At 39.5% G+C, this 14,679-nt stretch overlaps 1 protein-coding gene across 4 annotated transcripts in view; it reads left to right on the top strand.

The window, feature by feature from the left end:
• Positions 1–14,679, top strand: part of NLN (neurolysin) — a 103,953-nt gene that overhangs the window by 51,804 nt on the left and 37,470 nt on the right. For all 4 annotated transcript variants that reach the window (XM_055252268.2, XM_055252269.2, XM_063623239.1 and 1 more), the window contains 3 exons: positions 6,126–6,233; positions 8,882–8,984; positions 10,287–10,447. In XM_055252268.2, coding sequence (XP_055108243.2) covers positions 6,126–6,233; positions 8,882–8,984; positions 10,287–10,447 — 372 coding nt within the window. The remainder of the gene's footprint in view (positions 1–6,125; positions 6,234–8,881; positions 8,985–10,286; positions 10,448–14,679) is intronic.

Here is a 14,679-nt window from a genome sequence, read left to right as displayed (position 1 = left end):
AGCCAACAAACATCAAAGATTTCATACCTGCTCTTTCCAGCCATTTTGGTGAGAAAAATGTACAATGTCTTCATGTCAAAACAATCAGGCATATTCTATTCCAGTGGCCTGCTAAGGAATAAATGCACAAGAGGAATTCTTTCATGAAATAGAGGCTGAATTATGCAAGCTAAATTTAAGAAGTACAGTGATCTATTGTAATATTGTTTATTTATTTTTTTTAGAGTGGCAGGCTTTGGTCTTGCCAATTCATCTTAGCCAATTAGTGATTTAAATAGGAAAGCTTTAATGTTACAGTGCAGATGAATAGGTCATGGGATTAAGTATATGATTTTAAACATTATGTAATCTCTCCTACTTGGCCAACCATGGAGACCCAGCTCCAAATTAAAATACAAGAACCAGAACCGGCTGGGTATAGTGGCTCATGCCTGAAATCCCAGCACTTTGGGAGGCCAAGGTGAGTGGATGGCGTGAGCCCAGAAGATCCAAACCAGCCTGGGCAACATGGCGAAACCCTGTCTCTACCAAAACTACAGAAATTAGCCAGTCTCATAACCCAGTCTCAAAATAAATAAAGAGATAAAAATTTTAAAATTAAGTTAAAAAAGAACCAGTACCTTAAAACAATGACCAAAAACCAAAAAAAAAAAAAAAAAAAAAAAGATATCCCAAGTTCATTTACAGTTTAATTCCCTTTATTTTCCTTGTCTTCTTGATTTTTGAAATATGTAAGTCTAGTCATTGGTCATAATACTACTAAACTTATAATTTTGTTGGGGTCTTAAAAGCCTAGGGATCCAGGTATAAAGCATCAACTACCTTGGCTTAGTTTCCCCCTTGGCCAGGCACCCTTCTTTTGTGCCCCTCTTTTTTCCAAGTACTTACCTATTTTTTTACGTGCTGTGTGAGATTGATGTTATCTATTAATATGTGTTTCTTTTCAAACTTCATGTGACTTAAAGCTCTTCAAGAATATTCCTTTTTGTTTCCTTAGTGCTAGGAATAAATAGGAGCTCAGTAAATGTAAATGTATGTTGAATTGAACTAGCCCCAATGAAAATGTATCTTCATGCAGTGTGATGCCTCACTTCAGCAACCCCACGCTGTGGCTCACACAGAAGCAGTGAATCTTGTGATGGCATATTGAATTAGTAGTCAGCAAGCAGTGCTGGCTGTATCCACCTAGCCCAGGAGTGCAGACAACTACCTAAGAATGTCCTCTTCACCGTGTAGCAACCTTACAGTAAATGTCATGGACTGGGGCAGGGGGCAAGGGGGAGCAGAAGAACTAAATTACAAATATAATACAATTAGTTATTTCTCTATTTTAGTTTAATTTTTTTGGTTTGGGTTTTTGTTTTTTGGTTTTGGTTTTTTTTGTTTTGTTTTGCTTTTTGTTTTTTATTTATTTATTTATTTTTAGAAACAGGGTCTGGCTCTGTCACCCAGGCTGGACCGTAGTGACGTGATCTCAGCTGACTTCCACCTCCGCCTCCCAGGCTCAAGTGATTCTCCCACCTCAGCCTCCCAAGTAGCTGGGACTACAGGCACGTGCCACCAGACCTGGCTATACTCTTTTATCCTATTATAATTCCTTAGCAAATTCAAAGTTCCTAATTCCTTTTTTTTTTTTTTTTTTTTTTTTAATGAGGCGGGGTCTCACTCTGTCACCTAGGCCAGAGTGCAGTGGCGCAGTCATGGCTCACTGCAGCCTGAACCACCTGGGCTCGAGCGATCCTCCTTCCTTGTCCTCCCAAACTGCTGGGATTACAGGCATAAGCCACCACACCCAGCCCTGAATTCTATTTTTTTTTTTTTTCTGCAACCAGTTCTCACTCTGTTGCCCAGGCTGGAGTGCAGTAGCTCAATCTTGGCTCACTGCAACCTCTGCCTCCTGGGCCCGAGCGATCCTCCCGCCTCAGCCTCCCAGGTAGCTAAGACTACAAGCATGCACCACCATCTCCAGCTAATTTTTGTATTTTTAGTTGTTGTAGAGACGAGGTTTCACCATGTTTCCCAGGCTGGTGAACTGAGCTCAATTGATCCACCCACCTCAGCTTCCCACAGTTTTGGGATTATAGGCGTGAGCCACTGTGCCCAGCCCTGAATTCATTTTTTAAATGATATTCAGAGAAATATAGTATCTTAATCTCCATAGTTCTTTTAACGGCATTGTAATTTCTCCTTTGTATAATACAGAAAATCCCACTGAAATAATTTTTTATTTACATATTTTAGAAACAGAAAATATAAAGTTCTTGTGAAGAAAAAGACAAAGTCATGAGACAGAAGATGGGGAGGGTTTGGGGGAAATTAAGAAACTCATTATTTGGCCAGGCACAGCGGCTCACGTCTGTAATCCCAGCAGGTTGGGAAGCCAAGGCAGGTGGATCACTTGAGCTCAGGAGTTTTAGAACAGCCTGGGCAACATGATTAAACCGCTTCTCTACAAAATATACAAAATTAGCCAGATGTGGTGGCATGTGCCTGTAATCCCAGCTACTTGGGAGGCTGAAGTGTGAGGATCTGTTGAGCCTAGAAGTTCAAGGCTGCAGTGAGCCATGATCACACCACTGTACTCTAGCCTAGGTGACAGAGTGAGACCCTGTCTCAAAAATAATAATAATAATAAACTCAATTTTTGTGATAAAATTTTAAAGAATGATTAAGGATGGTAATATAGTAGTATGGTACATTGGGAAAAACATTAAACTAGAATTCGAAGTTGTTTTTTTTTTTTTTTTTGCTGTTTTTAACCATTAGATAGCTATATGATCTTGGGAAAATCATTTAACCTCAGTTTTCTTGTCTATAATATGAGTATATAATCATACTTGTGAGAAAGATGCAGACAGAGAGAGAGAATACACATTCATATTAAAACTCTTTGTTGCAGGAGGAAGTTAGGGGAAAATTAAATCTTGTCACTACAGAGACTAAAATAAGGTTCCATACTGTCAGATCATATAAATTTAAAAATCACTTCTAAGAACTTTAGCTCTCTACTCTTTAAGCAGAAAAACTTCACCTAAAGAGGCCCATGGCCTGGCTGAGATTCAAGGGGAGAAATTTTTGTTAGGAAGGAAGGTGCAATTACAGCAAGACAGTCTAGAAGTGTTGGCTGATTCCCTCTTAGAAAATCCTTGGGCAGTAATTCTGACCTTGCCTGGGGATTGTAAGAGAATATTACTATGATCAGCTCTGGGATAGGAATGTGCTTAAGTAGCACATTTTAGAAGTGCCTTCTACCAGAGAACTCTGGGGATTTCCCAGGACCTGTGTCTGCCTAGCAAGGATTGTCTGGTTATAATTAGTCAGATTTCTGTTCTGTCATTTTTGTAGTAAGTTAAAGATTTCATTACAGTTAATTAGTCATACATATATAAATTTTATATATATATATATATATATATATATTTTTTTTTTTTTTTTTTTTTGAGACAGTTTTACTCTGTCACCTGGGCCAGAATGCAGTGACAAGATCTCAGCTGACTACAGCTTCCACTTCCCAGGTTCAAGTGATTCTCCTGCCTCAGCCTCCCAAGTAGCTGGAATTACATGTACACACCACCACACCCGGCTGATTTTTGTATTTTTAGTAGAGATAGAGTTTTGCTATGTTGGCCCTGCTGGTCTCGAACCCTTCACCTCAAGTAATCCACCCAATTTGGCCTCCCAAAGTGCTGGGATTACAGACATGAGCCACTACTCCCAGCCTAATTAGTCGTATTTTAATTAGACCTAATTCAGGGCTGATTTTTCTCAGAATATCCTTCTACCTGTTTGCACCTGTGTCATTTATTTTGGGAATAAGTAGTTTTAACTTTAACATAGACTATGAGTTTTGAGTTCATATCCTGAGTATATTTTAGGCTTTCTGAAAGAGCAGCCCTGCTACATGCTGATATGGCAGATTGCAGTCTACCTAGTATGAGAGCCCATCCTCATCAAGCATAGCCATAGGGTAGGAATTCTGCATTCTTCAGCTGTTGAGGCTTTGTCATGAGTCTGTGTCCTGAGCTTATGGCCAAATGTGGCCCAGGAACCCAAGTACACACACGGCTGTCCCCCTGTAGCCTGAGCTTCTCACTGGCTCCTTTCCTTGCTGGGATGGCCTTCTGCTCTGGACCTTAGCCTGCTCGCCTGGGTCCTTAACAACTTGCCCAGCTCTTGCCAGGCCCTTCTCACCAGGGATTCCTCCCAAGTCCCCTGCACGTAACTACAGCCTGGATTCTCCCCAGCTCTACAGCTTGCAGTATTGCACTGTCTAGAGACTCCCGTTGCTGTGCTTCACACTATAGGACAGACTTCCCGGCGCTACTAAAGCCAGCCTAGATCAACCCAAGTTAATCATATCCGCAGGAACACTGTGATTGGAGCTGCTGGCCACCCCTGAGGGAACCAGCCCATAGCCCAGTTATCTCCCTGGCCACTGTGGGTTTCTTCCCTTTGCAGCCACCTGCTGCTAGCATCCCATTGTTCACTGATACTAGCTAGGGAGGGTTCCAACTCCAATCATGCCAGCATGCACAAATTCTCCAGGGACACAAAGGGAGGTTTCTGTGGAAAAAGGAGCCTATTTTCTGCCTCCACTGAGGATAACCTCAGAGTAAACATATGTACAACAAATGCTTTAGTACTGTAACATAAAATTATTTGTTGGCCAGGCATGGTCACTCAAACCTGCAGTCCCAGCACTTTGGGAGGCCGAGGCAGGTGGATCACTTGAGGCCAGGAGTTTGAGACCATCCTGGCCAACATGGCAAAACCCCATCTCTACTAAAAATGTAAAAATTAGCTGGACATGGTGGCACATGCCTGTAATCCTAGCTACTTGGGAGGCCGAGGCATGAGAATTGCTTGAACCTGGGAGGCGGAGGTTGCAGTGAGCTGATAATCGCACCACTGCACTCCAGCTTGGGTGACAGAGCAAGACTGTCTCCAAAAAAGTAAAATAAAATAATTTTTTAGGCAAAGTGAGATACAGTTGGCTGTATTAAGTAGTATTAAGTTAAAATACAACTCTGTTACCTGCTGCAACAAAAGATATACAATTACGGAATTATTGCAGCACAGATCTAGCACCAACAATCTAAAATGCAGTCTCTAAGCTAAACATAGTCCTTTTACAGATTTAATTAGTTGGGAAATTAGGGATGCTCAGAGTTGACCAGCCTGGGTCTGTCATGGAGAGAATGTTTAACCAATAGAAGGCCTATAAGTGTTTAGAAACAGAAGTCCCTCATTGGCTTTCAACCAAACTGAATCCATTACAGTTGCTGAATCTGTCCAGAGTCCATTTCTTCTTAGGAACCACTAACTACCCAGCCATCCAGATGTGCCATGTGTATTCTGCCATCTGCTTTAGAGAAAGATCTGGTGTCTTTATTACCTTGCTGTGGCTGGGGAAATTTTCCATTCCCCTCCATTGCCCTCTGTTCTTTTGAGTGAGTGTTGTTTGTGCTGCTGCATGTAGATTCAAATTTACTGTCCGGCTTTCCTCCTCTTTGTGCAGTGCTGACTCATTTTCCCCAGATACTTGTTCCTATGCGGCTTGCTGTAGTCCCTTGATCGCTCTTGACAAATGACAGTAAGGCATTTTTGAAGTGTTGGAAGGCTTTTGCTGGGGCTTTATCCAGCTCTCCCTGTTTGGTATATTGGCAAAAGAGTCCCACTCTGCATTTGTGTAGAATTTACCCATTATTTCTATTCCTGCCTTTCAAGTTGGAACCAGGTTAGCAAATGATAGAAAATTAAATCCAGATGATTTGTGATAAGAAATATGTTTTGTGAAAAAGACCACTCAGTCATAAAGAATGCTCAGAATTAGATTATGCAAATGCTTCTGTTATCACACTTTCAAGTGGTACAGGCACTCCTGATTTTGATTCAAGGCAAGGAAATTCTAGTTAGCTTTTTATTTATTTAATGTTTCTGTTTTAAATGAGCAGGAGCTCACTAAAGCATAAAAGAAATTAGGTCTTCAATAGGTCCTGCCTCGTAGTCACCTATGTGCTTCATAACCCAACAGAGATGATGAATAAATTTGCTGTGGCCTCATAGTTTATAATTTACCTATGCACTGTCTCAACAGAAATGGTTTTCACGCTCTTTAATTTCAGGAAACCTGTGATCTGGGGAAGATAAAACCTGAGGCCAGACGATACTTGGAAAAGTCAATTAAAATGGGGAAAAGGAATGGGCTCCATCTTCCTGAACAAGTACAGAATGTGAGTTTATGTTTCCTTTTCTTATCAGAAAAAAAAATGAATAAATAAAACAAAATACTGGTTGAACATCCCTAATCCAGAAATCCAAAATGCTCCACAGTCTGCAACTTTTGGGTGCCAACATGATGCTCAGAGGAAATGCTCATGGGAGCATTTCAGGTTTTGCGGGTTAGGCGTGCTCTACTGGTAATAATGGGAATATTCCAAACTCCAGAAAACTCCAAAATCTGAAACGTTTCAAGCCCCAAGCATTTCGGATAAGGGGTACCCAACTTGTGCAACAAAAAACAGAAAATAGGAAAACAGATGGGTTGTAATAAAATAACCGGTAATACAAATTCATCTACAATGTATTTCGTATTTAGTGGTTTTAAATTCTACAACTCCTGTTAACTTCATGGTGAAAGACAAACAACTGATAACTTAAAGTTGTTCTTTAACCTTGTACAAGTTTTGTTTGTTTCATGTGTGTTGAGCTTATTTTCCCTGTCCTGCTTTACATTCTTTAAGAGCTGTTCTCAGGTCTTAGTAGTTGATTTGTCTTTTCACTCCCTTGGTCATACAGAGATGGGGCACTGATTATAAAATCCTTACTGATGGAAAGTTTTAAAACCAGCACTTTGGAATGGAGTATCCTATGTTTAACACATGCCCCTTAAAAGAAGAGAGATTAGCTACTGAAAGATGCCTCTCAAACTTTTTCTTTTGTCTAATGCCAATCAAGTCTTCCAGGCTCAAAAATAAACTCGGCTCCAGAATTAACCTTTTTCTTCTTGGAAAGGAAATATACTCCATGATTTATTTCCAGGTCATTCTTCTAGCCAGCAGGACTGGAAATAAGTTTGGAAGAAATCCAGATCAAGCGTTGTCAGCATGTTAGCTATAACCACAGGCACCACTGAGATATGGGTACCTTTCTCCCACGTAAAGCCCTTTGATAACCTTCTATCCTCTTCCTTCACTGAGCTAGAGGAGAAATGTGATTGATCTCACTTACCTGACCCTTTGTCTTCCTGGTCAATTCTTAATTCTGTTTGGAGCATGAACACTGTATAAGTTAAGATATATTTGGTTGCAGCTAACAAAACCCTGTTTAAACAAGAGATTTATTTGCTTGTATAACTGGAAGGTCAAGGGATTGGTGAGCTGCGTGGGTTGGTTTGATCCTGATGCACAGTGGAGTCATTGGCCAGCTGATTTTTCTATTTCTCTACTGTGTCTTCCTCAGTGTTAGTTTTATCTAAAGGCTGGCTTCCTTTCATTCCTAAAATGGCTATAAATCTAAAAACTCCACCATCCAGAAGGACATAGAGAAGCCACCAGTAAACCTCTCCTCACGTCTTAATGGCCTAGAGTGGATCCTATGGTTAATCCTGAATTCTCTTTTAGTCAATGGAATACCAGGCCTGGGTTATCTGAACAGTCCTGAGGGCAGTGGAGGTGGAAGGATGGCCCAACTGGTGTAGAAGTCACACACCTAGAGTTGCAGATAGGATCAGGTCCTATCTGAACTACATGGGAGCTGCAAAGTGGGGCAGAGGTAGAAAGGGGGTTGAGGGAGAGTATCGGAAAACACCACTGAACAGTGTGTTAGGTCAGCAGTCTCAAATTTAGTGTGCATCAGAATTACACGGAGGGCTTATTAAAACCCTGATTATAGGACTCCACTTTTAAGAGTTTGCACTTTAGTAGGTTTAGTGTGGGAGTCCCAAGAATTTGCGTTTCTAACAACTTCCCTGGTGATACTGATGCTCCTAGCCAGGGCCACACTTTGAGAAGCAGTAAATTTCGTTATGTAACATTGTTAGAAGAATGGGACAGATTAATAAAATTGTATCTTTTTTTTTCTGGTGGTTTCCTTCTTATTGCTTCATTTGATCTCCCACCTAATACTTTTTATGCAAATCTTAGAGTCTATAAATCATCTTTGTTTACAAAAGGTTTATAAAACTAAAACATCACCTTTTTCCCGAAGCAACAATAGAATGAATTATTCAGCTTATATCTCTTGGTTTACTTCATAACCAGATGCTGATTACTGAATTAAAATTTTGAATTGGAAATGATTAGAAATTTGCTAATTGGTAATGCACTGCTAGATTTATTCATTCACTCAGAAACTATTTATTGTGTATGTACTATGTGCAATATATTGTGTTTACTGTACCTCCTAAATTTATTCTTCAAATTCACAAGTAATTTCCAAGACATCACCAGGCTTGCCTGTCTATAAGTGCTATACACAGATACACGTGGACATGACATACTGGACTGCAGAAGCCTGTTTTATCAAGCACATCTCTACAGAAGTACTTCCTGGAGTTTGGGCACAGAAGTCAATCTTCATATGAAAGTGAAACTTACTCAATTGATGACGATAAAAATGAGTTGTTTTTTTGAACAATTCTGCCTCAGCCTCCTGAGTAGCTGGGATTATAAGCACATGCCACCACATCCAGCTAATTTTTGTACTTTAGTAGAGACTGGCTTTCACCATGTTGGTCAGGCTGGTCTCGAACTCCTGACCTCAAGTGATCCACCCGCCTCAGCCTCCCAAATTGCTGGGATTACAGGCGTGGGCCACCGTGCCTGGCAAAAAATGAGTTTCTTTTTATTGCTAATGCCCTGTATTTTTATCTTCCTTTCAGGAAATCAAATCAATGAAGAAAAGAATGAGTGAGCTATGTATTGATTTTAACAAAAACCTCAATGAGGATGATACCTTCCTTGTATTTTCCAAGGCTGAACTTGGTAAGTTTTATTATTTTTCTAGATTAAATCATATAATTTAGGCAAATAGTGTTACCTCACAGTTTGTTTTACTTTCCGGATACAAAATTTCTAAATCATAGTTCAAATAATTATTTTAAAAATGATCCCGTACCTAAGCCCACCACCCGTTCTACAGAAGAGACAATCAAACCAACCAAAATTAGATTTTAGGCTAATGAGAGTATATAAAATTTCTAGAGACAGTCCAGAGGGGACTTGATAATCTTTTTTTTTTTTTTTTTTTTTTTTTGAGTCAGAGTCTCGCTCTGTCACCCAGGCTGGAGTGCAGTGGCGCAATCTCGGCTCACTGCAAGCTCCGCCTCCCGGGTTCACGCCATTCTCCTGCCTCAGCCTCTCCGAGTAGCTGGGACTACAGGTGCCCGCCACCACGCCCAGCTAATTTTTTGTATTTTTAGTAGAAACGGGATTTCACCGTGGTCTCGATCTCCTGACCTCATGATCCGCCCGCCTCGGCCTCCCAAAGTGCTGGGATTACAAGCGTGAGCCACCACGCCTGGCCTTCTTTTTTTTTTTTCTTCATAATTTTTCTTGGTAGTTTATAGTTGTGTTTAACAGCCTTCAGTGCCTTAAAATTTTTTTTGACTTGCAATGTTTCCTGCATTGTATCTTAAACTAGTCTCTTCTTACTGAGTCCTGGGTCTTTTTTCTTTTCTTTTCTTTTCTTTTCTCTTTTTTTTTTTTTTTTTTTTTTTGAGATGGAGTCTCGCTCTGTTGCCAGGCTGGAGTGCAGTGGCGCAATCTCAGCTCACTGCAACCTCCACCTCCCTGGTTCAAGCAATTCTCTTGCCTCAGCCTCCCAAGTAGCTGGGACTACAGGCATGTGCCACCACACCCAGCTAATTTTTGTAATTTTAGTAGAGATGGGGTTTCACCATGTTGGCCAGGATGGTCTCGATTTCTTGACCTCATGATCCACCCACCTCAGCCTCCCAAAGTGCTGGGATTACACGCGTGAGCCACTGTGCCCAGCCTTTCTGGGTCTTTCTTCGCTTAATTTTGCCTGTTCTCCACTGAAACATCATTTGCACAAGTTTACTGAAACCTGTTCATATTTTGAATTACCATCTCCCAAGGCACCTAGCCTCTAACAGCCACCCCAATTCCAGCAACATCAAAATGATATTTAAAGGATTGTCATTATTTTACTTGAATTTCAGTTACTACACAAAATTCCTAGAGCTACTAAAAGGCACCATGCCAATGCTAAATAAACCAGCAATGAGTGGAAAATTTGATATATGAGAAAATGATTTTTTGCAGGTGCTCTTCCTGATGATTTCATTGACAGTTTAGAAAAGACAGATGATGACAAGTATAAAATTACCTTAAAATATCCACATTATTTCCCTGTCATGAAGAAATGTTGTATCCCTGAAACCAGAAGAAAGATGGAAATGGCTTTTAATACAAGGTGCAAAGAGGTATTATAAATGTTTGTCTTTGTTTTGTTTTTAATGGAATATTTTAAGAAAAGGGTTTACTTTGTTCACCAGTGTCAAAGTCAGCTCAGAGACTGATATTCCTGTGTGTGCACTGTATCTCTAATTCCTCAGACTTACAAGACTTTTAGCTTTTTCCTTGCTCATTGATAACCTGCTTGGTGTGGTCACAGGAAAAGCTTTTCTAATAAAAATAGAATGGATTAAATAAATTAGAAGTTGCTCCTCTCCTAAATCAACAATCCAGCACTGGTGAGTCCTGCTTTAATATGAAAAAGAAAAAAGGAAGTAGACAGGGATTCTCAGTCACCTAGCCAGTTCTACCATGATCTGCCTCTCTAGCTATCCAAGTAACCATGAGGACCCTTTTTTCCTTACATAGGACCCATTCACCATTTGTTAATTCCCAGTTATTGCCTGAAGCTCAAAGACCAGGATCCCTGGGTGATAACAGTTCTTCCTGGTTGTAGCTTCTCATAATCCAGCAAACTATAAAAGGAAGACAAGTTATCAGCTCCTCACCCCCACACCCTCCCCCAACACCCCAGTGATGGCATAGGAAAAGAATAACCGCACTGAAAAATCCCATTTGGAAAAAGAAAGACTGGGAAACATAGCAAGCTCATAGCGATTTTCTAAAACTTTCAAATTCCTCAGGAATTGGGAAGATTCTGTACTATGGTGAAGTTTCTTGGTTAGCTTGTTGGACTAAACTTGGGTCTGCTTTCTCACAAGAATTCCTCTATCAATTGTACTCCATGGCCCCCAGTTTTGCCCACAGGGAATTGTTTTTGTCCATTATCCTTGATGACCATATCTTGGGGGACTGCTGGTCCTGCTAATGTCAGGTAGAATCCCAAGGGTTGCTTCAGGGATCAAATAATCACAAACTTTTGTAGGCCAGACTTATGATATCTTTGGTAATACAGCCTCCTCAAAAATGTAGGTTTCTTGTCTGTTTGCTGCTAATCAGATGCACGTCAAAATAACTATACCCAAATATCACTTTTGGTCATAGTTCTTGAACTTGCCAAATCTTATATACTGGCTTCTGAATTTATCCATCTCACTCTTTCTCCATTTAATGAAGTCTGCTTTCAGGCCCTCTGAACATAGTGAGCTTGTGGAGGAAGGCAGCATTCTCAAACTCATGTCTGCAGTTCAGTAACTCGGAGTGACAGCCTTTTCTCCTGACACTAGGAATACAGAGCTATTGGCTTTTCCAACCATCTGAAGATTGTAGACCATAGGCAGAACCTCCCTGAGCAGAATTCTTTTCCTTCCATCTTTAGAAACTGGCCAATTCTCACCCAAGCTCATCTCTCCCATGTAATCTTTCAAAAAGCAACAAATGCCAAAAAAAAACACCTCCCAACAGTATTAGTTTTCCCAAACAATTCCTCTAGACTAAGACTTAGTAGGTACATGGCCTGCCGTCTGAGTTATGGCAAGCAACAGTTTTCACAAATGCCCATGGTATAATGAGAACCTGCCTCCCGGCCTGCAGTGTCTGGGTCCTTACCTTCCACTGCTGTACATTTTTCATTTTTATTGTTAGTACCACCCGATTTCTGGTATTAATCTCTACATATGTCAGGGTCTAGGCTAAGGGACTTGACAGAAGTCAAAAGCACAGTAACTCAAGTCAGATAAAAGTTTTATCTTTCCAGAAAGTAGATTAGAGGTTACCAGGGAATGGGGAGAGGGAAGACTGGGGAGTTAATGGTTACAGAGTTTCTGTTTGGGGTAATGGATAAGTTTTAGAAACAGATAATGGTAGTGGTTGCACAACCGAATGAGTATTATTGCCGTTGAATTTTACATGGCTAAAATGGCAGATTTTACCACAATTTTTTTTTTTAAAAGATTCGTCTTGTAACGGTAAGTCAAGAGGTGAGTGGTCCAGAGGTGGAAGACAGCTCTACCATCCTCATTGTGTGGCTTTCAGGGTCATTGTTGTCATCTTCAGTTCACAGCCAGCAAGGCAAAGATCTATCAGACATGACCCAGAAATTTCACTCATCACTTCATTCACATCCCATTGTCCCATTGAGTATCACATGGCCACAGCTGGCTTTGAGGAAGGCTGGGAAACATAATTAGGTAACCAAGTGTCCAGCAAAAATTCAGAGTTCAGCCAGGCACAGTGGCTCACACTTGGAATCCCAACACTTTGGGAAGCCAAGGCAAGAGGATTGCTTGAGGCCAGGAGTTTAAGACCAGCCTCAGCAATATGGCAAGACCTCACCTCTATGAAAATTAAAAAAAAAAAAAATTCAGAGTTCTATTATTAAAAGAAAAAATGAGAGAACAGATATTGGGAGAAAATTGGCAGTCTAGAGAGAAGATCTGGAGAAACTGCAAAAAATGAAAGAAAAATCTAATTAAACTATTTAATTTTAGAACTTGGAGAATTACATTATGTATGTTTCTCTTCTATGTTTTCCATTTTAGTTTTAAAATAATAATAATTATAATTATATAGTGTTTGGTTATGTGCCAGGCATTTGTCTAAGCACTTTACATATATTCTCATTTGAATCTTCATAACTACTCTCCAGTGTAGGTAATTTTATTTTCCACATCTTGCAAATGAGAAAACTGAGGGTCAGAAGGCTTCAGCATTTGCCCAAGATTAGGTAACTAGTAAATGGTGGAACCAAATTTTGAATGCAGGTAGTGTGACCTCAGTGTGTGATTTTCCTTAGAAACCAGTCTATAAATAATTTGCTGATTTGATTATTGGAATTAGTTTTTTCTTTTACTTTAACATTTATTTACTTCCTCTAGGAGAATTACTTTTTATTTCATTGTTAAGAAAATAATAAAATAATATCAATTTTTGTATTTTTAATACAAATAAAATATAAAAGATATTTGTAATGTTAACTTGGGAAAAATCCCTGAAACATTTTTAAAAGCAGAATTTTATGGTGCCTTAGTTCATTCGTGCTGCTATAACGAAATACCACAGACGAAGTAATTTATGAACAATAGAAATTTTTCACAGTTATGAAGGCTGAGAAATTCAAGATCAAGGGGCATCAGCATTCAGTGTCTAGAAAGGGCCTTTTTTCTATGTCCTCACATGGCAGAAGGTGGAAGGGCAGAAAAGGCCCAAGTTCTTTAGCTGTAGCCCTTTTATAAGGCACTAATTCATTGGTCACTTCCCAAAAGGCCCTGCCGTTTAACACTACCACAAAAGGGATTATGTTTCAACACATGAATTTTGGGGGACATTCAGACCATAGCATGTGGCATTAAGTATATTCACTTTGAGAATATGTTTATATTTTTTCTGCAGCCATCACCTGTATCCACCTGCAGAGTTTTTCCATCTTCCTTAACTGAAACTGTACCCATTAAGCATTAACTCCCCATTATCCCCTTTCCCCAGGCCCTGGCAGTTACTATTTATTCTGTGTCTCTGTGAATTTCACTACTCTAGGAACTTCATATAAGTGGAATAATAAAATATTTGTGTTTTTGCATCTGGCTTATTTCACTTAGCATACCTTAAAGGGTCGTCCATATTGTAGCATGTGTCAGAATTTCCTTCCTTGTAAAAGCAGAGTTATATTCCATTGTATATATATACCACATTTTGTTTACCTGTATATCTGTCCATGGGCACTTGGGTTGCTGTTATAAATAATGCTGCTGTGAACATGGGTGTATAGATCTCTCTTTGAGTCTCTGCTTTCAGTTATCTTTGTTATTTACTGAGATGTGGAATTGCTAGATCGTATGGTTTAATTTTTTTAGGAATCACCATGCCATTTTCTACAGCAGCTGAACTACTTTACATTCTCATCAGCAATGTGCAAGGGTTCCAATTTCTCCATTTCCTCACCAGCACATTTTCTATGTTTTTAAAAATAGTAGCCATACAAATGGGTATGAAATTAAAAAGATAAATATTATGTGTATTTTACCACAATAAAAATGTCCAAAAGAACTGAAAGTACCAATATTTGGTGCAGTTCTGTCAGTAGAAGTAAATGTGGATTCGCTATATTCCTTAAAAATATTTTTTCTCTCTAAGTTTATAGCACCTACAATTTTATTAAGACCTCATAGTTATCTCCTGAAGTTTAAAAAGTCATAAATTATGTCAGAAATAAAACGAAATCATGAATCAAAAAAAAAAAAAAAAAAAAAAAAGCCTGTAACACCAAAATGGAACCAGAAGTTTGAATGGTCTAAAAATATTT

The sequence above is a fragment of the Symphalangus syndactylus genome, chromosome 18 (assembly GCF_028878055.3).
Source record: "Symphalangus syndactylus isolate Jambi chromosome 18, NHGRI_mSymSyn1-v2.1_pri, whole genome shotgun sequence".
Taxonomy (NCBI): domain Eukaryota; kingdom Metazoa; phylum Chordata; class Mammalia; order Primates; family Hylobatidae; genus Symphalangus; species Symphalangus syndactylus.
This window is presented reverse-complemented; position numbering and strand designations above follow the sequence as displayed.